This window comes from Cavia porcellus, unplaced genomic scaffold (genome assembly GCF_034190915.1).
Source record: "Cavia porcellus strain 051 isolate PalLab524CR breed Dunkin Hartley unplaced genomic scaffold, mCavPor4.1 scaffold_28, whole genome shotgun sequence".
In the NCBI taxonomy this organism is placed as follows: domain Eukaryota; kingdom Metazoa; phylum Chordata; class Mammalia; order Rodentia; family Caviidae; genus Cavia; species Cavia porcellus.
The window spans coordinates 38857986-38884398 of NW_026947511.1; the positions used below are offsets into that span (position 1 = coordinate 38857986).

Consider the following 26413-nt stretch of genomic DNA (forward strand, 5'->3'; position numbering starts at 1 on the left):
AGGTGCATAGAAGACCCACAGCAAATATTTGTTTCCCATTGAAGAGTATTAGATATTGGGTTCCATGGGGATGAGAGAAACTAAATTCCTAAACTATTCTCTGATTCTCTTCCCTTTCTCACACTTAAAAATATCTTAGATTGTTTTCTCAGCATCTAAGCACTAATTTCAAAAGATCCTGGAGTGTTAAGCCTGTACCCAGAAGTTCCTGAGGATGAACATGATTACAATTCCAGTATATGTGCTGCTGAAGCAATGATTACAATTCTACAAGCTACCAAGTCCTGAACTGCAGTTCTTAATATTTTTCTCATCATTGTGTGGCTCTTCTTGCCTGGAAATACATGAATGCAACTGGAAGACACAGGAAGCCAATTTGACTATACATAGATAATTCTGAGGTCTCCTAACCTCTCTAGTATATCAGATTTGATTTTTCAATGTTTTTTCTTTTGAAATGTGCAACATCAGTTGACTACCCAACATGGTCTAAAACAAGAGCTCTGCATATTCATGTAATTTTTAATAGCATAAATGCTAAAATTATTCTATACAACATAATAATCCATCTTTGGCTGTTTTAAAGAAGCATAGAATTCTGACCTGCAAGGTTTTGGTTCTTTTGGTTCAGTCATCCCATTCCACAGACATAAAAACTGAAGCCTATTGATGTGCCCAGGTACTACTGAGGTGAATACTATTTTTGTTCAGGACAACTTACTCTAAAATTAAAATAAGGTGCTCTTGAGATTGCAATAAAAAGTAGTTCCCAATGTCAGAAAATTGCACATGGCAACACATTCTTTGTGTTTCTAAGTGATATGCAGCTCTACTCAGTTCATTCCATGACAATTTTAGCATTAGAAATCTAAGATAAATACAGTAAAGGATAAAATAATCGATAAATCAGAAAATAAACATCCATAAAGATCCTTTATGATCTTATGTGGATCATAAAACGGTAACAACTTGTAGGTTACTTGAAGTGAAACATTCCCATGAAATCCACATATAGAGAAGCCCTTTATGGCAGAGATGGTTTCGTATTAGCCACGGCTTCCCCTATTCTTTCAAGAATGGGAACATCTTTCATAACCAAATTTTAAAAGAAGTTTATGGGCATTTTTACTTAGCTATGTGCACCTTAGTCCTGGAATTACCGAGTCTGTATGATGGTCATCATGCCAGAAGAATGCACATGACATCTACAGTGACTAACAATGCTTCACTTTCCTTTAGTGATTGTGTCCAAGAGATGGAGACTTTTTATTTTTTATTTTTTTATTGGTACCAGGGATTGAACTCACAACTGCCTGATTGCAAGGCAGGCGCTTATGCCGCTGAGCTAAATCCCCAGCCCCAGATGGAGACATTATTATGGTGTGATGAGTTTGCTTGGTCTCCTGATGTTCTCCCCCCTTATTTTATAAATTATTTTTCTGAGAGGTGGTAGTCATCACAGTCCTAACTTCAACAACAGCTTTGTTTAGCTTTGTTATAATTCAGATATCCTGGTATTGTTCACAGTAGTTAGGTATTGTTGATAGTGGGTAGTTGGTATTAATTTTCTCGAAAAGTATATTTTGTATAAAATGTGTGATTTTAAAACTAAGATTTCTACCACTAGCAAGGTCCACAATTTTCTAAGAGTAAGTTTTTAAGTTCCTTGTTCCAGTGGCATTATCCAGTTTCTTTTCTCCATGTGCCACTTTCATGAACTCCTGATTACACAGAAGTTAGAACACGTAGGTTCTCTTCTGGTAAACCAAGTCTTGTGTCTATCTGCGTCAGTAAAACTCCTATGCAAAACTACTATATCGGTTAACACTAATTGAACATCATTTTAAACTGTTTTCTTGGCAACGCACCCCAAAAAGCTTTTCCAACTATGGTATGTAATCTTCCTTTTTAAGAAGTTACGACAATTTCTTTTATTTTCCCCTTATATTGTACACTTTGCTTAGCATAGATTTGGTCAGGACTTACACATTGAGGTTTCATATCCTGAAAACACTTTTATTTTTTGAAATTTAAGTACTTGGCAAATATCGAAGTGTTAGGACTCTTAGAGAACCAAAGACAAAATTAACAGGGACAACTACAATCCAGAGGAAATAATCAAATAAGCTACTTTAAAAAGCATAAGCAGATAGGAGAGGTAACTGCAGATACTGATAGGCAAGAAAATGATGAAAGCAAAAAAAAAAAAAAAAAAAAATGATGGGAACTAGTAAAGCTTGAAAAGACCAAGTTAAAATTAAAAGTTGAATCCTAAGAAATATTTTATATTTGACGTCGTAGGACTGGACGTGAGCATGGATAATCAGTTTTCTTTCCTAACCAGCTAAAAAGAATGTAAAAAATATAAATAAGACTTCAAATGATTTAGGATAAAGGCATCTGAAATCCTAACTGTTGTTTGAAGACTATCATTTAGCGAACTGCCTCCACAATCATCGACTGGGAGAGGACAGGATGTACACAACATCTGTAGTTCAAGATTTAAAAAATGAGGAACAGGCCAAAAATCCTCAGGAAAAATAAATAGGGCTTGTCCATAGAGACTCCAAAAAAGTTTTCAATAACAAAAACATAAGTCTTTAGATGACTGCACTTAGTAAAACAAGCGGGGGGGGGGAGAGGGTTAATTGCAGATCTTCTCACTACTCTCCAGGATTTTATGCGAGGGCAGGGTGGGGAGTGGTGTGCCAGGATGGGAGACGCAGGAGTTCCCGTGCTTCGCAAATTCTAGTCCAGTCTGGACAAAACAGCGGGCCCGTCTCAAAAAAAAAAAAAAAGTAAAAGTGAAAAAAGGGCTGGGGAGGAAGCTCAGTTGGGAAGAAGGAATGAGGTGGGGGAGCAATAGCACAAAAAAACGACAACAACAAAAAAGCGCAATCCAGGTAAGATTCCAGATCGCCCAATTCCTGCAGAGGTTTGCGACTGCCAATCTGGACCCTAGAGTTAAAAAGAAACTTGCAGCGTGGGCCATTGGCTGCTGAACCCGGCCAGGTCACTTCTGCAGGACTGGAATCCAGACCTAACCTACCTGGCCATTCCCAGAACACCTACTGTTTTAATAGTCGAGTCCCAGAATACCTACTCTTAACAGTCTCCGGCGCACTGGCTTGCCCCCGCCCCTAGCGTGGCGGAAGCAGAGCTGTCGGGAAGAAGGGAGTGCCGCCGTGCCCAGTGCGCATGCGTCCGCACCGCCAAATCCGGGAACGCCGTCTCGCTCGCTCCTGTGCGCGCTCGCGCCATCTTGTGCCTCTTGTACAGCGCCGCCCAGTCAGCTTTCCCTTCTTCCGTCCCTGCCCCGCCCGCCCCTTCCAATCGCGTCCCGGGCCCTAGCAGCGGAAGCCGCACCTCTCCGCCCCTTCCTCGTCCACGCGGGACGTGAGCTGTGCCTACAGTGTCCTTAGGCAGAGGTTGTCGGGGTGCGGGGGCGGGAACGGCGGGCCTCGCGGCGGGTCTGGGCCACGCGCGGGAGGAGATTTAGGGGTGTTCGCGACAGAGGCACCCGCCGGGGAGAAGGCTGCCTCACCGTGACCCTCGCGGAGCCCCTTTAAGCTCTTTGCCCGCTGTTTGGGTCTGTAAAATGGGCTCAGAATATACAGGCTCTGGACTGTGGCTCTTTGCACACGACGCATATTCGCCACGCCCCCTGCTTGACTTTTAAAATTTTTTATATTTTATTTTTGTGCGGTACTGGTGTTGAACCCGTGGCCTTCGCACTGAATGACATTCCCAGTTCTTGGTTTTATTTTTAAAGTTTGAGACTGTTCCTGACTAAGTTGTTTCTTGGGGGCGGGCACTCGTGATCCTGCCTCAGCCTCCCAGAATGCTTTGACTGTAGGCGTGTAATCCCATCCTCAGCTTGTAATTATTTTTGATCTATGTGTTTTAGACATCAAATCATTTTAGAGATTTAGCGAATGAATGTGAGACTTTGTTTGTTTCAATTAAAAATTAAGCCCCTGGGCCTGACAGGGTGAGAGTGAAGTTAGGGGGGTAGTCGAATGTTACGAGAGGACCCAGAGAGGATCCTGGACACAGTTATTCCTGTGCACGTGGAGTAACTACCGTGTGTCCGTGTGGTTGGCTGGAAGTTAAACCTTTAATCATGTCATTCGGGGGAAAAAAAAAAACCCCAACGTTATCTGGGAGAAGATGTCTGCAAAGACTTATTTGAAGAATAGACCGGTAGAATTTCAGGTGGATGTTCCGAAGAAGCTGAATTTGACTGTGGAACACCTTTTGATAACCTTCTGCAAAAACATTGCTCTTTATCCTGGTGTCGCAAATTTCTTATCTTGAGACATCCAGGCAAAGTGTGTGTAGTTCTACAACCGTGCTTTTATGGTGGAAATGTTCTGCATTCTGGGTGTGTCCCGGAATGGTAGCCACCAGGCACAAGTGGCTCTTGAAATGTGGCAAGTGCCGTTGAGGAACTGAATTTCTACTTTCATCAATTCCAATTTAAATGGCCATATTTGGCTAGTGGCTGCTGCGTGGAATAGCACAGGCGTACATGTTGAGAACCCTTTCACCTTTTGATTTGGTTGAGTTTTAAATTTGAGGCCAGCTCTTGGAACTTGTTTCCTTAAAAAAACCGTAATTGAAATAATGCCTTTCATTCAGATACTATACTTCAAAGCATACGTCTGTTAGTATTTATTTACAGCCTGGTAAATTAAAGCAAAGCATTCTGACTCCTGGGCTGTGCAGCGAATGTCACATTTAGCTGGAGAACCATCACAACACTTTTGAGTTTTTTTCAGTCACTATACTGTATCGTGATCAACTTTAGTTTTGAAACTTATTTGTTTGAAAGATTGTGCTTTTGTATGATAAGCAATTTGATGAGTTGTCGCAGTAACCGTTGAGCGTTGTGATAGCCCCTGTCATTCAAAATTATGCTAGTTGGGACCACATAATCATTTACTTTTAAACTTGCTGAAATTCATAATACAGACTTTTAGAGGGTTAGCCATATTGCAGTCTCAGAAATACATTTGCTTTCAAACAATGATAGTTAATTGCTTTTGTTCTTAAATAATAGATACCTGGAATGAGACTAGCAAATGGCCTGGGTACTGTGGCAAACATCTGTAATCACAGCAGAATGAGAACCTGAGCAGAGAGGACTCCAGGTTCTAGCACAGCGTGGCAATTTAGGTTCTCAAAAAGGGGTGGGGCTGCAGTGTAGCTCAGTATGAAGGCTCTGGGTTCAATGCCTGCTACATTCTAGATTGACAGGATTAATTAGTGACTTACCCTCTGAAGCCACTAATAATTTTAAAGCTTTACTTTGGATAGAAATTTTGGGTGGTTTCTTTTTGGTTCTTTTTGGGTGGAAAAAAAAAAGATCTTTTGGTGTTGGGGGCTGCAAAGAAGACCCTATCAGTCAAAGAAAGAAGGGAAGAAAGGAGGAAGGGAGGGAGCAGGAAAGGTATTGGCTACATTGTTTCATGTAACGGATAAGAGGAGTATTTTAAGTTGCATTTTAACTGGGCAGAGAGGTGCTATGACTTGCCCAAGGTTACATGATTCAGTGTCAGTCTACGTGAACTCTAGAGCCCACTACAGTTGGGCATAGGCAGATATTTCACAGCAGAATTCATTTTGACAAACACATTGTGGAGGTCTTTAAACTGTGGTGACCTTTTATTTGTATGTCCTCATGTATAGTAGAAAGAACTCTGGACCAGAAGTCAGGGGGACCTCAGTTTTGGTCCCAACTTCTATGACTAAATATGTTGTGTTCTTTGGCAGTTCAAGAAACACCTATGGACTGCAGTTTCCTCACCTGAAAATGAGGGATTTGGATGAAGTTAGTGAATGTCAGATTGTAGTCTGAAGTCTGTTTATGTGTTTTTGGTACCCCTCCTACCAATTTGCATTGTTATCGTTTTCTTTGTTATAGTTGATTATCCATCTGTCTAACACCAATGCCTTTTCTCGCTCCCTCCCTCTTTTCCTCCCTCCTTTCTTCCTTTCTTCCCTACTGAATATTGAACCCAGGGCCTTTGTATTGAGCTACATTTCAAACCATTTTAAAAAAAAAAATTGTAACAGGGTTGCTCAGGTTGCTTAAGTTGTACTGTAAGTTGCACAATAAGTTGCCTCCATCCCAAAGTGCTAGAATAACAGGTGTGTGCCACCACACATCCCAAAATTCAGTTTTTGGGTAAAAGAGTACTGAATATGGAAGCACATGGAATAGAAACGAAGGTTAATGTAAAACTGAAGAAGCATAATATATATTTGTGTGTGTGCTTGTCTGGTATTATAATATATTTCTTTTTTTTTTTTATTGACTTAGGTGTAACCGTATCCCTAGCTTACTACTGTTTGGTGTTTAACATGTAAGGTTAATGAATGAAAAACTCAAAGCACAGACGGTATTGACTTTTAAGCGGGTGCTGAAATGTTATTGCAGGAATAACGTAGTACCATTGGTAGAGGAGAATGGAGACATTTTTAAGTGGTGACGTATTTCTCTGTGGGTTAGGAAGATGCTGTCATTGGCAAGTAATCTGAGCAGAGATTTGATGTGGGGCAGAGATTTGGTATTAACAATAATTAACATACCCTAAAGTAATATTAAGTGAATGTACATGGTTACAAGAAAGGCGAGTTCTTTATAGTTGCGTAGGTAGAGAGGCTTTTTGGAGGTGATGAATATGGTCAGGCTGTTCCAGACCACTAGGGCTGTGACAGGTTGAGAGTATTGAATTGTTTCAAGATAGGCTGCAGGTGTAACTTTAGGCGTAAGGGTATGAGTGTATGCTGTGGTTTGGGATGATACTGAATGATTTAACTGCTGTGGGAAAGGGGTGGATTGGTAGAACTGATTTTCAACAGTTTAAAAACCAGGTTTTAATAAAACCTTCCAAAGTCCACTTGAAAGGGAGCCCATATTAATATTGTATATTGAAACTATCATTGATTATTCTAAAAACTAGCTGTAGAAGTTTGTAGATATTTTGGACTTTCAAATATTTTTGCATTCCTGGTGATTGAATTTTTGTATTACTTTTCATATCAGTGGAAATTTAGATTATGACATGTGGGGGACCAGTCAGACTGCTTCAAAGTTCAGGGGCACCTGAGACACCCAAGGATGAAACACTGCTTGTCTGGCAAAAGTGCACAGTAAGATAGTTATGTATTCCTGACTTAGCACAGGTAAATACACTTGTGCTGGTTATGCCACTATGCAAGAATGTAACTATGAGATAATGACTTGTTATAAGAACTATACAGTAAAGACACAGGCTGCTTTTGCACTGTTGTGCTCTGCTTTGCTCCATGCTGCCTGCTGTTGTTGCTGGTGTCTTGTACACACGTGTTCTTTAACCTTGAGACCCCACCCACAAAAATCTCCCATGGACCCCCTGAGCAGGCAGACATGTTGTAACGAGTTTTTATATAATAGTACTAAAATGCAGTGCATAGTAGTGTTGGATGAACCATAATTACTTTTCTGCCATTGGGGCTTATGAAAATGTTTTAAACCAACATTTTTTATTAATTTTGTGAAATGTGAGGTTATGAATGATTACAGTTGGAATTGGGGATGCTCAATAGATAGGTCTGAATTAGTTTTACTCAGGAGTAATACAGAAGAAGTAATAATAAATTCCATTATCTTTCAATTAATAAGCTAATAGATTTCATAGTCCAGATTTTGATATTGCTTTGAGGATGCAGAAATTAGTAAGATTTCCAATTCTTTGAGGTCTTCTAAGCTTAAAGATGTTTCTCATAGTATTTCTTCTCTGGACATTTAGTTACTCCTAATGGGATCTCTAAATGGAAATCCAGTGGTGTGTTCATTGCATTTTGCTTGGTTTACTTTTTGTGATGTATAACTTCACTATAATTAGATTTTTTTTTGGTAGCAGTATTTTTTGAAGTAATACCCTTACCTCCACTGCTTTAAATGAAAAGATAGTTAATTTTTTTCCTCCAGAATAGTATTTTGTAGATGTGACATAGTATTGGCTATTGATTTAGTCATCAAGTTTACATAGTATTAATCAGAAATGAACTTACTCCTTGAGTTCACATTTAAACTGTGGCATGTTGAAATAATCTAGGTCCCAATCTGCACATCTGAATTCATTTTGTAAAATATGGCAAACAGCTGCAGTTGAATTGAAAGCTGAAACAACTGCAGGACATTAACCCATTGAGAAGATTACAGTAGGTTTTTAGTTCCATGTTAACTGTATTTATTAGAGAAAATTGACTTGAGTGCTTCTGCTTTTAACAGACTTTTTTAATGTCTGGAAGAAAGGAACTAAAGCTTCGGAATGATAGGACTTTGATGTGCAAAGAAGTTAATGTCTAAAGAAGTTAATTATCTAAATCTTCAAAAAAAGTGGGTATGGGGAATAATTATTTTAAAGGGTCTAATGAACGATCAGCTTATAATGTCAAGAAAAATTTCTCACCTATTTGATTTAAAAATTAAATAAATTGACTGTGAAAGGATGGTCATGGTTATAATAGACTAGGATTGGGACTCTACCTTTTACCAATAAATACCCTTGATGTGAAACATTTGAGGCAGGGAGACAACTGAAAAAAAAAAAAACCTATTTCTTGTGGTGCCGGGGGTAGAACTCAGGGCCTCGTGCATGTTTAAACACTTTATCTTTGAGCTACAGCCCAGCCCAAAGCAGTTTTTAATATGAATTTGTTTTATTAAATTCTCTTCAGAAAGAACAGGCTAACTGGTTGGATGTGGTAGCCTACTTCTGTAATAATCTCAGCCCTGTGGGAGGCTGAGGCAGGAGGTAAATTGGAACCCAGCTCTGGCAATTTAAAAAGTTAGGAAGAGATCCTATCTCAAAAAAAAAAAGACTGGGATATAGCTCAGTGCAACATATCTTTAAGATTTCTTTGTCAACCTCAGGGACAGTTTCTGAGATTCTTCAGGGACCTAGACTTTTTTTTTTTAAGAGAAAAGTTTCAAAACAGGTTAGTAGGATTTGAATAACTAATACATTGCATATTGTTGTCTTGTAGTAGTTTTGGGTTTTTGAGATGGCATCTCACTTTGTAGCCCAGGCTGGCCTCAAACTCTTAGCAGGTGTCCTATCTCAGCTTCCTGAGCTGGGATTACAGGTATGTGCCACCACGCATGGCCTCTTTACTTTTTTTTTTCTTCATCATTTTGTCCTAATTCTGCTGAATTGCTGTTTAAGTCCTGGGTTTCCCATCTGTTTTCCCCCAGCCCTGGATTGGTAATACGATTTTTAAATTCAGGTAGCAACAGGTAATGTTTATTTTGATATTTGTGGGAAAAAGTAACTCAAAAGTCTTTAGGTTTCAATGAAGTGATGCTTTTAGAATTTTGGATTTCAGGTTTGAGTGGAAATTTTTCCTTTTATTTCTGTGGTGTTGGGTTTTTTGTGTAGTAATTTTGGCCTGGCTCTCAGGGCCATTTTAGGCAGTAGTTGGTAGCTATTTGATCCCTATCCTGAATGGGGCTCAACCTGCTTATCTGAACTGGTCAACTGTATCATTACTCACAAGTCTGGGCAGGCTAGAGGGATATGTTATGAAGACAAATTTGGCATCAGTGTGGACAATGAATTGAAATAAAAGAGAGCATACAGATGGGCCACATATAGAGCCACTCTAGAACTGGAGGAAACAGGAAAACAAAGGAGAATTTTGGCTTCATACAAATTACAGAGTGCAAAGGTAACTGACTATAGTGATGTCAAGTGAAAAGGGAACTTTGTAAGGGAACTACTTAATTTGTTTAATTGCATTGAGGTGTTTTAGTATTCAAGTCTTTAAAACTTTGTGTGATTGTGAAATAAAGGTGATCTAATGTGGAGGACTACCTGGATGACTCTCCTTGAAAAAAGAGCCATTATCTCCATTTTGGCTAAACTGGCGCTATTTCCATGAATAAATATGTACAGAGCTGTCTAGGGCTTTCTTATCCCTTCAGTTGGCTTTAGGCAATGCAAATTGGTCCAGCTGAGATTCTGATGTCAGTCTTTGAAGCAAGGTGACAAGTTAGTGTTACCCTGCCTCCATAACTCCTAAAAAACATGAGTAAGCAGGGTGGGATGGAGAGCCACAGGCAGGAGAGCCAAACTCTGTGCTATTGGCTGGAATCAAGCCTTGAGATAAGAGGCTATGACTTCCCAGGGCCTAAAAAGATTACACATCAGAGCTGAAACACCAACCCCAAAACATTAGGTGGCGGGGCTGGCGGCGGCACAAGAAGGGCAGAAGGGCGACCGGCGCGCCCTCCTGGTGTCTGGCGCCCTGAATGCTCTCAGCCAGACCGGCCCCGGCCGCCTAGAGGACGACCTGCAGGACTGTAGTGAAGGACACTGCTAATGTGTTTGTGAAGATCCTTCTTCAAGAAATAATTGATACATATCCAAGTGGAAAAGAGTGTGAAAAAATAGGTGTCATCTATGAAGATGTTGGTGAATCAAAAATGTGGGGGAAATTATTCAGAACCTTGAATTGTGTTATGCAGATTACTCTTTCTGCATACCCTTCTCTGTGTATTGCAGAAATGATTTCTGGCTTCCTACCTGTCTCAGCTCACAGCGCTCACATACTTCCCGCTATTCCCATAGTCATTCATCCTCAAGCCACCCCCTTCATAAGTGAATAAAACCCAGGTTGAACCCTGGATCGAGGCCTTTGTTCAGTTAACCATCACCCTAGCTAGACTTAAGACCACCTTGGCTCCCCACAACTATAGATATGCCTTAGTGTCTTTATTCTCACTAAGGGTTGCACTGGAAGTGGTAGATTGGAATGAACTCACTAGAATTCCAATAACTCTACCATAGGGTTACAAATATAAATTTCCCAGAAGGCAGCGAGATCCAGGGCCTGTGCACTTCGCTGCAAGAGCAATAGCTTTTTTTTTTTTTTTTTTAAATTTTTATGTTTAGAGCTGGGTCTCCCTGAGTTGCCCTTGGTTGGGTTTGAACTTTCCAGTTTCCTGCCTTGGCGTCCAAGAATGTATAATATATAGGCATGTACTGCTGTGATTGCAAGAAGGGGAAATTCTTAAGGATCGTGATGTTTCCATAAGTAACATTTTTGGTGTGTTTACTGTGTGCTAGGTATTGTTCTGAATTTTTATATGTGTTAACTCATTTAATTCTCACTACAACCCTCTGAGTGTTGGGACAGTTGTTCCTATTTTATAGATGAGGAAATAAGCATGGAGAAATAAACTTGCCCACAACTGTTGCAAAGTAGCAGAGCTGAAAATTGAACCAAGGCAGTCTCACACTGAATCGCAGCACTGAGACTATATCTTACTTCTATTCTGAGTTTAGGCTTATTTTACCCTTCTCAGCCACAGTAATCTAATAAAAGATGTTCTGTTTTGTTACTGTGAGTTTTGGGGTCAGCAAGAGAGCCTGGAGGCAGCTGCCCTCACCTGTACATTGTCTGGTGGGTTAAGAACTGCATGTGGGCAAGGTAATCAATGACAAGAACAGGCTCAGGACATGAGGATCTTAACTAGGTGATCAGGATCATATGGGCCTTACTTGGTCAAAAGCCTGCACCTGTGGGAAGGTGCCGATCGTTCTGTGATTATCTCCTCTTTGAGCTGTTCCTGAATCAGCTTCTTGGGCAGTGTCTCTTAAGTCAGCATAGTAAGGTTTTTCTCTACTTCTGCCTTGCCTGCTGTCTTGCCACCTGACTCAAGCGACAAACCGTAGCGTTTTGTGTGGTAACAGCTCGAGCCTGCACTGTAAATGCAGGTTGTAAATTCTTTCTACCGCTTTAACATTAGCTTTGTTTTTTAGAATCTGAAAGTATTTTTTTAGAATTTTTGTCTTACTAGGTATTGAACAAAGACCTTAACAATAAGCTATATTTCCAACTCCTTTATTCTTTGTTTTGCAATATCATCTCTCTAGGTTTGCCTAGGCTGGGCTAGAGTTTACATTCCTCCTGCCTCAACCTCTCAGAGCCCTGGGATTCTAGGCATGTGCCACTATGCCTGCTTCATATTTAAAGAGGATTATAAAACTGTGTAGTTTACATGCATGTATAAAATACTGCTTTTTGAGTACTTAATGTGTAGTTGAGGCTTTGATTTCATAATTTTATATTGTTATTTTGACTAAGTGTTGGAGATTGAACCCAGGGCCTTCGTGCTGAACTGCATTCTCAGCCCCTTTTTAAATTTTGTATTTTGAACAGAATCTTGCTAAGTTGCTCAGGTTGGGCTCAAATTTAGGATTTTTCTTGTCTTAGTCTGTCAGAGTATTGGGATTATAGTTGTGTATCAACACACCCAGCAGCTCATAACCCAGCAACTAATTCTTTTTTTTTAATTGGTACTGGGGATCGAACTCATAACCGCCTACTTGCAAGGCAGGTGCTTATGCCGCTGAGCTAAATCCCCAGCCCCCAGCAACTAATTCTTTACTAATTCTTTTTTAATGCCATAAGGGTAAAATAAAATGACATACATGAAGTTTGGCATCTAGTTTTCTCAATAAGTATCATTTTAATTTTATGAGGAAATAGGTCATATTTCAAATTGAAGGTTGTCTACTAATGAGATTATAGAATATAAAAATGCTTACTTAAGGTAGACTGATAGATTTTATTTGTATTTATTTTTTGGCTTTGGTTCAAATGGATGAGATTATGCTGTAGTTTTGTAATTTTGTGTCTTAGAGCTATAGAACTTTCTTTAAGTGAAGTCTTACTTGGAATCTTCATACATAAAATAGAAAAATAAGATTTTTTGGGGGTGTCTGGATGAAGCTGGCTATGTATGTGTGCTTAGGGGCCACTAGTAGCTAGCTCCGAAGAATCACTAATCTTAGGGACCTCTTGAACACATGATTAAGACCACTGAGGTCTGTCAAAATATTTTAAATTGATATTTTTGTTACATATGTATTGAAGAATAGGTATTGAATTATCATCCAACAGGGTATTTGTTTGCTATCTTACATGACTCAGCAACTTTTTGCCACCATAATTTCGTGCATTAAGCAAATCAGATTCATGCAGAACAGATATTATCAGCAGTAATGTATCGTTGGTTCTATTTTCTCATGCATTTATTTAAAGTACATTTTCTAAGCTTCATTTCTTATTTTTACATAGATGAATAATACTGCAGCTAGCCCAATGTCTACCTCCATTTCAAGTAGTGGAAGAAGTACAGGGAAGTCGGTCAGCTTTGTGGCAGAGTTGCAAAGTATGATGTAAGTATGCCTTTGATACTATGACTGTTGCTGTTTTAAATTTATTCACATTGAAGTAAAACAATAGGGATAGAATTTATAGACTTAGCTTGGAGGTAATTTGTATTTTATCAGATGTGAAATAATCCCTGGTAACATTTAAATAGATGTGCAAAAGAAGCAAAATTGATAAAAATGTCAGTGATGTTCTGTACCTGAAAAATGAATATTGGCTCATTCTTATAAAAGGTCAAAAGAATGATCATGTAAACACATTTGTTGATTTGCTCAAATCTGTCATGGATTGTTTATTTTATTTTATTTTTTGGTACTGGGAATTGAACTCATGACCTCACACTTGCCAGGCGGGCAGGCTCTGTGTTGCTGTGCTGTAAACTTGGCCATGGATTGTTTGTTATTGTATTTTAAACTTAGAAATTTTGAGACTGATTATATTTTTAGATTATTGAAATGTTTGCAGAGATGTTTTCAGCTTTTCTCAAATGCCTTAATTCCATGAACCTTAATTAGTTGGGAGTTTCAGTAGTATTTGAATGCATTTCAGAATGTTGAGGAAAATTTAAAAGATTGAAAAAAATACCTCTATTCAGAGGTTAACTCTTTGACCTTTGATCTATAAAAATAGCCTTGCTATAAGAAGAAAGTATAAGAAGATACTTCGTTTGTCATTTATACTTACAAGAGGTTCTTAAAGCATTTGGAGTACCTCAAACCATTAAAAAAATAAATAGGGATCACAAGATGGAGGGAGGGAATAAAAATGTATTGTGTACATGTACCAACTCCACACAATTCAAATATACTAGTAAAAGATTTAAAAAGTAAATTAATGTTCAAAAAATACTGAGGAAATAAAGCTAAATTCAGCACTTTCCTATTAAATATTTTTGCAAACATCTTCCTGACTAATATACCTAAGCTGGATTCAAAATGCAAAAGTTATTGTTGGCTATGACTCTGGAAGAAATGTACATTTTCCTTCTATTTCAGACTTCATAGTCCACTCTAGTGGTTAGTATTCATCATTTAGAGTCTGAAGTTATTTTTTTTCCCCTTGTGACTTTCTTCACAGAAAGGGAAATAGGACCAAAATTACAAAATCCCTTTTAATTTACCATTAATTTTTGTTGGTATGAGATTTTTAAGTGTTCTGTTGTATGAAATTAGAATCATTATACATTTTATCCTTGCTTATGTGCCTTCTTCAAATGGGAATGTATAGACTGAAGCTGCCAAATTTATTTTGTGCTATAGGAATTTTGTTCTGTGAATCCTTACTTAACTGCTGCTGTTTAGTTTAGTTTTGTTTTTTAATACTGGGAATGGAACTCAAGATCTTGCATTTGCCAGGCAGGATGCTGTATTCCTGGCCCAAGCGGTTCAGTTCTTGTAAGCTTATTTGTATTAGTGTTTTCCAGCCCTCTACTGCTCTGTCTTCCTATACATTCACTGTTAATGAGTTCAGTGTTATCTAAATGAGTAAGAATAGTGTCATTTCCAGGAATTGGTTTCACTTGAAAGATATACAGTTGGCAATCACAGCTGAAATTGTTATGATTTGCTATATAATATGAAACTGGCAGCCAGTCTGTTCTATTAGGGTTTTTATAGACTTTGCCATATTTTAATATGAATGATAAATACCATAGGTAAAACACTGTTTAGGAAATGAATTTATAGATTTAAAATTGAAGGTTAATAGTCATATGGTACTAGTGGGTTGGATGACAGCAGCTGCCCCTTACCTTATTACCTAGAACACACAGTGAGCACATTTGCTATATGGTCTTTATTTTAGCTCTGTGGATAATACTGGTTGGAAGGGTCCAGAAGTTTTTTAGGTTACTAAACTTCAGCAGTATATAAATTAAAAGTGAAATCTTTTTAGTCTACACTGTAGCTATTTTAACAAATTTAAGAATTACAATGCTCTCTCTCCCTCTTATTTTACCCATTTATCTATTTCTTACCTTGTCATTTTTTACTTGGTCAGATTTGTAGACCTGGTGACGATGTCAGGTTTCATAACTTGGTAGCTTAGTCGTTCTGTAACCACATTTTTAAAAAAATGTTTTTATACTATAAAATTCTTCAAAATGAAAATTTCATCTTTATGTAAAATCTACAGATTGAAAAAAATTTTTTTCTTTTTTGTGTTATGGGGGATTGAACTCAGAGGTGTTTTACCACATTCAGACCCTCTTTTATTTTTTAAGTTTTTAAATTTTGAGAAAACATCTTGCTAAGTTGCTCAGGTTGGCCTCCATTTTGTGATTCTCCTGCCTCAGTTATCTGAGCAGCTGGAATTATAGGTATGTATCACAGTGTTCTGTTGAAAAAAGTTTTTAAAATCAGTTTTCTTTGCACATAGTAAAACTTGTCTTAATTGTATAGATCTACAAGTTTTGAATTTTTAAAAATCAGCATTCATTGAGAATTGATGAGATGAGATCTCAGTGCCTTCAAGAAGCAGTAAATAAGAGCACAAAGCTAACTTGATTGTCGTGAAATAGGACATCGAACAGTTCATATAGTACGGTAGAGGGAGCACTCTCAGGGTCAGCTTCCAGCTCTAGAACTATGTTCTGACAGTGCCTGGTACGTCCTTGGAGTATGCTGCTAGTGCCTGAAGCACAGCTTGTTCAAAACTGAACAAATAATGTCAAAGTAGGGTTTGAGTCTTGGAAATTTTTAGGATAAATGGCAACATTTTGTCCATTGCTACAGGAGGCTACAGCATTATCGTATGTATAAAAGAGCTGTGAAAGAGTATGTTTCTTTTTACCCTTCCTTTCATCAGGCCTTAAGGACTGCTGATGTGTGCTTAATTGAATTATTAGTAAGGTATTAGTTTTTTAGCTGACATAGGTGACAATTAAGGAAATACTGTTTCCTTAAAAAGAAAGCTCTAGGTCAGCCCATGACATAGGAAATGTTTAAGCCTCTGGATCCAATTAAGCACCTGTGTTTAAAAAAAATTTTTATAAATAGGCAAAATTTTTGATTTGTAATAGAAAGTGCTGACACATACATTTATATTCCAAAGATGCTTCAGTAACAGATGGATTAATATTCCAAAGATGTTTCAGTAATAGCAGAGATGATAAGGAGTGCTGTGGAGTAGCCTGCATTCCACATGCCCTCCTGAGTGCTTCTGCACACTGTTTTATGAATGAGGATAGATATTGCTGTTCTCCTTTTATAGATGAAGGAACTGAGGCACAAAGGTTGACCCTCTATCAGTGGCAGCACTGGATTATAGTTAAGTAGTCTGATGCCTGAATTCGTACTCCTAATACTTAAACTATATTTCAGTCAGTAGCATCTTTAGTTGATTGATAGAATCTAGTTTATAAACTTGTACCTCATAATATGTAACATGATGTAATGAAATAGTAAAGTGAAAGCTAAATGTTCAATTATTATTAGTAATGAGATTTTTTAAAATAAAAAATATTAGGTTAAGTTGTGATTTTTCATATTATGATAATATTTGTTTCAGTTTTTCTATTCCTAACCTCCAGTTCAGCAAGGGAATATCAGTACCCAAGAGATAAATTAATCTTTCATCAAAATTATGTAGTTGTAAGGGCTGGAGCGATAACTCAGTGGCGTAGCACCTGCCTGGCAAGTGCAAGGTCCTGAGTTTGATTCTTGGTTCCAAAAAAAAAAAAAAAAAACCCTTTATCAGAATTATGTAGTTATTGTGTATTCCTTATTAGATGTCATATTTGTGTTAATTCATAATTTTGGGCATAAATATTACCATATCTTTAAATGTGTTTTTATGTTTTATCCCTAAATAACATTTTATATTAACTCCTAATACTTGAATTACATGAAAATATGTGTTTAAACATATTTTTTGTGAAATGCATTTGTTTGGGGTTTTTGTTTATTTGTGTTGCTTTTGGTATTGGGGAATTGAGAACTTGGTACCTTGTGCTTCCCAAGCAGGTGCTGTGCCGCTGAGCTATATCCCATGTCCCTTGTTTTTGATATTTTAAAATTTCTAGTTTATAGTAGTTATGAAGATTTTCACATTGTAATATAAACTTGGTCATAGTCTTTCCTGAAAGTGAAAACTTTTGTGTATTTAAAATAGGGTTTTGCTATGGAGTTCAGGCTGGCCTTAAACTCACTTTGTGTCCCAGTGGCTCAGGCTAGCCTTGAACTCTTAGTGATCATCCTGACTCAGCCTCCTGAGTATTGGGATTACAGATATGTGCCACCACACCTAGCAGGTGAAATCTTTTGTAAAACCAGATGGAGAACATGAGAGGAGTCAGGAAAATTGGTTCTACTTTTTTCTTTCAGAAATAGGAAGTATTTAAGCCTCTAGATCCAATTAAACACCTATGTTAAAAAGTATCATTTTATAAACAAGGCAAAATAAATTTTTGATTTTGTATTTGTTTTTTTTCTTTTTTTCAATTTTTTTTTCTTTTTCCTTTTTATCGGTACCAGGGATTGAACTCATGACCGCCTGCTTGCAAGGCAGGTGCTTATGCCGCTGAGCTAAATCCCCAGCCCCTGATTTTGTATTTGTTACTATCAATTCTCTCATGAAAAATAACTACATTTAATTTAGTATAATGGTACAGCTACTGGCAGAAGAACATCTTGCTCACTTTTAGAAATGAGTTCTTAAAATTCAGCGAACAAGTCATTGGAGTAGTTCTGTGATGGAAATCCCTACATGGATACTAACTAACATGGGAAAAATAGTTAAAAATCCTCAGATCCCTCTGTCTAAATTTGCAGTTGTGTTGCTGGACAGTGAGGATTCCTGTTCATAACTAATTTGTGGCAGAAGCAGGTCCTCGTGGTGCAGTTTGTAAATAGTCTTCATAATATTCTTTATGTGACTGTTGATGTAACCCTTCGTGTGGATGTTATAAAATCAGTTGTGTCCCTGGGCTTGCAAGGGTGGTATGGACATATGGCTTAGAGATAGTCAGATTTCTACCATTTGAATGCTTCTGAATTCAACAGTACCCACTCACATAAGGGACTGTTCATTTGTCTACCTTACAAGTTTAATGTGAAGAGAAATGAGATTGTATTAAAGCACTTAGTAAACTGTGTGCTGTTATTGTCATCTTTTAAAAGGTCATTTATATTGATTGGTAAGTTTATAAAAAAGTGTTCTAAGTGTTTTAATTTTATGGGAAGGAGTACGTAATTTTATGAAAGGATTTGCTTATAACATGCTGTCTGGTAGAATTTTCTACAGTGATAGAAATTTCCATTTCTGTGCTTTTGTTATTTGTGTCATGTGTACCTATTGAATGTATTCATTAAGTTACATAACTGAACAACTGAATTTTAAATTTTGCTTATTTAATTTTAATTTAAAGCTAAGTAGGCACATGGAGCAAGTGGCTAGTTATATTGAATATCACAGAAGAAATACAGAACATAAAACTGATGAATACTTTTCTGGGTTGTACATTTTTATTGCATTTTATATATTATGTGACCTGTTGATTTTATATCTCCTTTAGACGCAGTCTTTGATTTCTTTTTTCTTTTTTTTTTTCAAGTTGTGTTTGTATAACAATTCCTTAAAAGTTTGAGGATGTTAAGTTTTGGCTACTTTGGCATGTCAGATTTGATTGATAGGCTGAATATTATATTCATTTTCTATTATGGAAAGTATAAATACTGTTGAAATATGTTTAGTTTATACATATATATGTATGTATGTCTGTGTGTATGTATATTCTATTTATATTTGTCTTTTGTAGAAATCCTGTGTTCATGGCTCTGAACGTACTGCACTGCACTTGATTATCATGCTGGGATAATAGTTTTCCTTTTGTGTGTAGTGGCTGGGATGGGGATTGAACCCAAGGCTTCCTGCAGTAGCAGACAAGTGATATGCTTCTGGGCTCTACCCTCACTTTTGGGTCTTTAATTTTCTACAGCTAGATTTGCAAAATTTTTGGTAGCTGCAAAATTAGTATCTTGTCAGTTTGTTTTTATTATTCTGAGATTTTGGAAACCTTTGGCTTTAAAAATGTACCAAATTCAGAATCCATAAAAAAAGGTACTGGGTAAAAATGGATTCTTTAGTACTGAAACTACTATTATTAGACAGTAACTTTGGATTTACAATTAAAGTTTGATATCTATAATCATGTATTGAGTACTTTACATAAATCTGTTGGCGCAGGATGTAAACACTCTAGGTTGGAAAAGTGTAGTTTTAGAAAAAGAATGTTAGAATCTTGAGAGAGAATGAATCTTTTTTTGATTCTGAGGGCTCATGGCAATATTTTAAGTTTGCCAGAGCATGTTTTTGACTGTCAGTGTTGAGACACACAATTTATAGACTTATTCTGTGAAAATTTTAATATATTAACACATTAACTTTTTAAAAAAGCTTAAAATACCATATGTCTTTTTTTTTTTTGTATCAGAGATCAAACTCACCACCTCTCGCTTGCCAGGTGGGTGCTCACACTGCCAATGAATCTCTGGACCCTATTATCATATGTCCTTTAAGAAAGTTTTGCTGAGGTTTTCTGTCATATTTGTTTTCCTAGGACAGACTAGAGCCCACAAATCACTTTTTTAGAGAATAGTGAAGACTGATCTTATCTTTGGTTAATCGTTTTCTTTTACTTGTGATAGATTTCTTTGTCATTTCACATTATGATCAGCTTTTCCATGACTGGTAGAGTGCTATTAACTTTTTTATGACTTTCTCCCTATTCCTGTATTGTATTGGTTGTTAGAGTTTAGTAGGGAAGTGGGGTTGTTCATTTTTTGGGGGGCTACGCTGGCAGTCAATTAGTATTCAATAGGAATAACATTCTTTTCGGTGTTATCTCTAAACAGTTACAGTTGGAGTACAACTCAGTTCATTTTCTTTCCCTCCCTCCTACCTATTTTTCCTCTGTCTCTGTTTCTATCTATAGCTCTGTCTCTCTCATCCCAGTTAGTAGCTGGGATTGTAGGCATGTGCCACCCACAGCTCATTTCGGAGTCAAGCACTGGTGTATGTTTGTATGTGAATGGAGAATGTTTATTTATTTTTTTGTCTTTTTCCTTTTTATTGGTAATGGGGATCGAACTCACGACTGCCTGCTTGCAAGGCAGGCACTTATGCCACTGAGCTAAATCCCCAGCCCCGAGAATGTTTATTTTTAAAAGACAATGAAATTTCACTTGTCTGGAATTTGTAATAAAATTTAAATATTTTAATGAGCAAACAATACAAAGAAAACTAAGTGAGTGATTAAGGTAGCACTGTACAGTGGAATGGATTGCAGATATAGAGTCAGGAGAACTTGATTTAGTTCTGTAGTGGTGAATTTTATATGTTAGAAAACCCTTGAAATGTAATGGGTATGGTAATTGATTTGTTATATCAACATTTTTTTCTAAGAGAAGTGATATTTTATATTTCTTTATTGTAGAAGGAGGTAGGTTATTTTCTGGAAAGACAAATAGACTGCCTGAGTTAAGGTTCTGCTACTGCTGTGGTATTTATTTTTCCATTTCTTTTCTAGTGCATTGAAAAAGTTTTATTAAACAGTAAATTAATACCAAAAGCTTTTGTTATAATTACTGTTATATAGCTTGAGTCTTAATATATGTTGTAAGACTTTCCATGTTGATAAATATGTAGTTTATTTTTATAGCTGGATTTGTTTGTATTCTATTATGATATCTTGCTAAATATATTGTTTTTTATATTCTAGTGTTAGGAATAGCATTGCAATACTTTCCAACAGACTACCTACCTGTCATTGAGTATATAGTTGGATATTTCATTAGGACTAATTCTCAAAAGTCAAGTTCCTAGATCAGAAAACATACTTTAAATGTTTTTGATGACCTTCCTTAAGGCCTTAATGTCTTTTAGATGCACTGATAGAATATGTAGGCTTGCCAACATTAATATAACATATAGATATTTTAGCATATAAAATTATTAGTTTTTAATAGATAACTCAAACATTTAAAAATAAGCAGTAAAATGTCATGCACTCCTTTTGTTTGGGGTCATTTTTTGAGTAACAAGTTATATTGTTTTTATTCTTCAAAAATTTATCTGTGTATAAGCAAATACATTCTTTTTCATTTTTATACACTGTACATTTTTGTACTTGCTTTAATTTTTTTGGTAAATAATACACATGGAGAGCACTGTATGGCAACATATATAGGAGACTGTTGGGAGTCTGGTGTGTTTAATTGAAGCCTTGCTAGAATTTGTAGTTACTGTTCAATTAACTCAGGAAGCCACTGGTTATTCACAGAAACTGACTACTAAATGGGATTTCTAAGTGAGTAGAGATAACAAGATCCTCATACAGATAAGCAAAAAAAGGGTAAAAGCTGTCAGTAATCCATTATCAGAAGAGAGTCAGAAAAAAAAAAAAAAGAAAAGAGTCAGGACATGTATGAGTTGATTTTTTAAAAGAATTCTTAGTGATTTTTAGTCATTACTGTGCTTTTATATAGTTTCTGCCTGTTCTCCTCACTACAATGTGATCAACATTTGTGTTAAAAACTGTCATATTACTAATGCTCTGTTGAATCATTAGGTTACTTCCAGCTTTTTGTTTTTACTGTTATTCAAAAATGATATAATGAAATCTTACTACCTAGTACCTTAGAACTTTAGAAGAATAATTTTAAATCCCACTTCTAAGAGAAGTGATCTTTTTGAAGTTAGCTTTTTTGATATTAACTTAATTTTTGTTCTAGAAAGTTGAACTGACTTACATTTCTGTCACATTCCCTCCCTCTTACTCTTAACAATTTAACACTAGAGACTTTGTATTGTTTATCAGCTTTTGATGGGAGAGCTTGAAAGTACTTTGGCTATTCATATTTTCTTTTGTGGTTGTATGATCATATTCTCAGTACTGTTTTAGCAAGTTCTTGTTTTTATTCTATTGTTTATTGAAGAGTTTTAATACATATTAAATGCTTTGAGTATTTGTTGTTTGTATTTGACATTCCCTCCTTTTTTTAATCTTTTGATTTCTTCAAGGTTTGTTGGTAGTGAGTTTAAAAAAAAAAAAAAACACGTGAGTTTTCTTTTTTCTTTTTTTTTTTTTTTTTGTCTTTTTCCTTTTTATCGGTACCGGGGATCGAACTCACGACTGCCTGCTTTCAAGGCAGGCGCTTATGCCGCTGAGCTAAACCCCCAGCCCCCGTGAGTTTTCATTTTTAATGTAGCTCAATCAGTTTTATGTGTCTTGTTGCTTCTGCCTTTGACCTAAAATTCTACCCTGAATTTTGATATGTTTCAGGTTTTTAGTTTCTGCAGTGTAATATTTAATCCATTTTGTTGTTGCATGATGTCAATTTTACTTTAAATTGATTTGCCAGTGGTTTTACCACCACAAATTATATAAACCTTCCCTTCCCCTCAGAAATGAAATTTTACCTTTATCAGATAATAAATTATTACTTTTGACTTGTTCTTCGTTCCATTGAATTTTTTATTCCTTTGCCAGTATTGCATTATTTTAGTTATTATAGCTTCTTAATATGTTTTAATATTTGGTGTTACAGTTCAAGTCTGTCCACAAACTTTTAAAAATATTTCTGGTCTTATTTTTATTCCTCTGGATGAATTTTTAGTAATCATTTCATCAAGTTCCAAAACAAATTCTAAATGCAAATTTTAAGCAGTTTCATTTTTCTTTTCATTTTATGCTTTTTGCTGTATACTCAGATTTCAGACATTGGTTTGTCATTTCATTTTACTTCTTAAGTTGATTATTGAAGTAATGTTACATTTAGAAAGTTTATTGGATAAACAACATGGGATAGAAAGAGCAAAAACAACTGATTTAGGGCCAGAGATATAGCTCAGCTGTATGGCGCCTGCCTGGCAAGTGTGAGGTATTGAGTTCAATTGCCAGTTCCAAAAAAACAAAAACAAAATAAAAGAAAACAACAGAAACCCCAAAAAACTGACTAATGAGTGGGTTGGTTAACTAGTGTATGATTAAAGAGTCAAAAAACTTCAGTTTTCTTCAATTGTTTTTCTTGCATGAATGTAAAATTGTACTGTGACTGGACTGTGTAAAAATCAGCCAATTTAGTCTCTTACTTTTAAATTATTTATTATTTTTGAATGGTGGTTGTAATTGGTAATATGTGACCAGCTTCACTTTTTTAGTCTAGAAAACCCTACATTCTAATGCAATTATGTGTATATCTGTTTATGCAACATAATTCATGGAAAATATATTTAATATATTTTATTCACATAATGATAATATAAATGTATTTTTTCTGAGCCTTTTAGTGTAAGTTTCTACAGTAGATTATGATCACTTAACACTGAACAAAGCAACAGGTATAGTTGTAGTATAGTGTCTCTGCTTGTACTACACTGATGTTCTAGACATTCACAGAGGCCTAATATGTACTGTGTTCCTATGATGAATTCCTGCTTTATCGTTTCATTTGAATTTATGCATTTTTTAGTTTATATTTGCTCTTACTTGGCAGCTGCTAATTTTGTGGTTTTCATATGAGGCTTAGTCTGTAACAGCAGACTTTGTTTTACCTTTTCTTGTAATCTGATCCCTATCTATTGGAGACTAGCAATCAAATTGATTAGATTTGTGTCTATAGTAAGAGTTCATGAGCTAGGAAAATGACACACTTTCTCTTCTTAAAAAAAAATCACTTAATCTTTGGTGCATAGAGTTAATGTCAGTTTTGAGAGTTGAGTTGCATGTGTCTGAACTCAGACCTTGGGTTGTATTTTCAAAGCCCATCAGATGTCAGGTCAAAGTTTATTTGTAAGGCCTATGGAATTTCATTTCTTTTCTGTGTAAAATAATATAAGGATTTTTCCTTAGATGGCTGGGTTAGTTCAGTCCCTACTTTTTAATCTGTAAAAATGTCTGGTATAATACTTAATTTAGCTGTGTTTAGTTACCATTCATATCGTTTTGAAGGAGTATGCAAAGCCTCTGGCAAAGATAGGGGAGAGACTTTTGAGAGGCAAGATTTGTATGGCAGTAGTAGACTCTAGGAGAAAGTTCATCAGGGTCAGATTCAAGGTTACCTAAGTTGCCAAGGACTTGCCTGAGTGCAGTCAGCATCTGATAAGCAGTAAGTTTGTTTTATAGCAGCATTGGGAAACAAAAATCACTTGATTTAAATTTTGAAGGGCAGATGTAGTGGAAAGTTATAAAATTTGATTTGTTGAAAGATCTGATCTGAAGCTTAGGCTAGTAGAAAGGAATGGGATTGATCAAGATACAGTGCAGCTGACCAACTTGGAGAAAAATAGGGGAAGAGGAAGAGATTGGAGATTTCATGAGGTTTAAAATTAGGCAGAGTACAAGCAGTCATTAAAAGAGTTAGAGGAATAGAAAATTAACAAAAAGCTTCAACATGCCCTCCAGAAAGTCTTCTCACCTCTCTGGTCTTCCTAGTTACTGGTCTGTGTTCTTGGCACCTTGTACTTCTTTCTCATATGAAGTCTTCATTTGATGTTTCATAGTGATCTATTTGTCTGTCTCCCCTCTCTGATTACAAGGATTTTTTACATGTTTTTGCTGTATAGTTTCTGGTGCCTCTGAGGTGTTAACTAGGAAGTTATCAGTGGATTGGATCGTTAGAAAGGACAGCCTCATGGAGTGCCTTTGGTTAAGAGGCTAAAAGTCTTCAACATAGAGAAATAGAAAATAGGGACATGGATAATCTTTATATTCTGTGTCCAGTTATAAAGTCAAATGAGTTCTTTTTTTTTTTTTTGGTTGTTTTTAAAAAAAAATCTGTGAGCATTTTTATACTAGGCCTTTGGTTTTGTTTTTCACCTATAATACTTATTTTAGAAATAACATTTTATTTTCCCCATTATTCTCTTACTATATTGGTACCTTTCCCACCTGAGCTCATGAAATATATTTTAGAGTTTAGGTTTAGAGTTTAGATTTCCATGGCATAGTCCTTTTTTGCAAGATTATATGTATGGTCTGTGGAAAGATGAGTATCCTAACAAAGTCTTAGAAATATGAGTGAAACCTGTTAGTGCTATTTGTAAGTCTCTTTAATATTGTTCTTATTTATAAAATGGAAATAAAACTAAGATATTCTATGTGGTTTAAATTAGTTTAGGCATGCAAATCATTTGTATTATATTTAGATGTTTGGTATAAATGTCTGTTGTCTAGCTTAGGCTCAAACTTGTGATTCTTTTGCCTTAGCCTACAAGAGTGTTGGGATAACGTGTAGATTTGTGCTTGGCTTTCCCATATTTTTTTTCAGGGCCACTTCTCTGAGACTGAGATGTAAAAGAATCTGAGTAGTATCAGCTAATTAGGCTAAAAGAACATCTGAGTGTCTTTGGAAATTAGTTGTGTTAGTCACTGTATTTACTCATAAAGAAGTTGACGATCAGAGTGGTGGGCTCATTTATCCTAGGACACTGGCTGCCAACCTTTATATGCATGCTGTGGGGGCTGTTTGCATCATTGAAAGCTCTAAAAGGTTCACCATCAGTGTCCTGGAATACATAGTTTAGTTGAGGGTTGAAGCCTGATCTTCCAAACATCAACCTGGTGTACTTTCCTACCATCTCTTTGCTAGAACTTAATATTAATATGGCTGTCTTATTCATTCTCTCTCTCTTTTTTTTTTTTTTTTTTTGAGACAGAGTGTCAGTGTATATTTCAGACAAACCTTGTAGCCAAGGCTGGTCTTAAACTCATAGTAATTTTCTGCTTTAGCCTCCCCAGAGCGAGGATTATAGGTGTGTCCACCGCACCTGGCTTTTAGTTCCTCATTTTAAAAAAAAGTCAGCATTAATATACTTTACTTTTATATTTAAGATGACATTACAGCTGGGTGTGGTGGCTCACGCCTGTAATCCCAGTACTCGGGAGGCTGAGACAAGAGGATCACTGCCAGTTCAAGACCAGCCTGTGCTACTTAGTGAGCTCAAGGCCAGCCTGAACTGCATAAAGAGACACTGTCTCAAAAAAAAAAAAAAAAAAGCCATTACAATACTGGAGTTATTTTAGATTGTTGGGTGAAGTATATATACTATTTGAAGCATTTTTTATGTGCATAGTCTTTATAAAATAAACTGAAAATGTAAAGATTTCATTAATTTAGACATAGAAATGTCTTGAATTGTTGCCTATAATGATAATATGTCTATGTCTTTTGGGTCCAAATGA

At 36.3% G+C, this 26413-nt stretch overlaps 1 protein-coding gene across 7 annotated transcripts in view; it reads left to right on the forward strand.

The window, feature by feature from the left end:
* Positions 1-3247: 3247 nt before the first annotated feature.
* Supt3h (SPT3 homolog, SAGA and STAGA complex component) overlaps positions 3248-26413 on the forward strand; it is a 357727-nt gene continuing 334561 nt past the window's right edge. Inside the window, exons 1-2 of one of the 7 annotated variants that reach the window (XM_063238790.1) lie at positions 3248-3428; positions 13138-13238. In XM_063238790.1, the coding sequence (XP_063094860.1) occupies positions 13138-13238 (101 nt within the window). In that variant the 5' untranslated portion in view covers positions 3248-3428. Of the gene's footprint in view, positions 3429-11627; positions 11772-13137; positions 13239-26413 lie in introns of those variants that run through there. The other 6 variants (XM_063238789.1, XM_063238791.1, XM_063238788.1 and 3 more) reach the window with 6 other exon arrangements.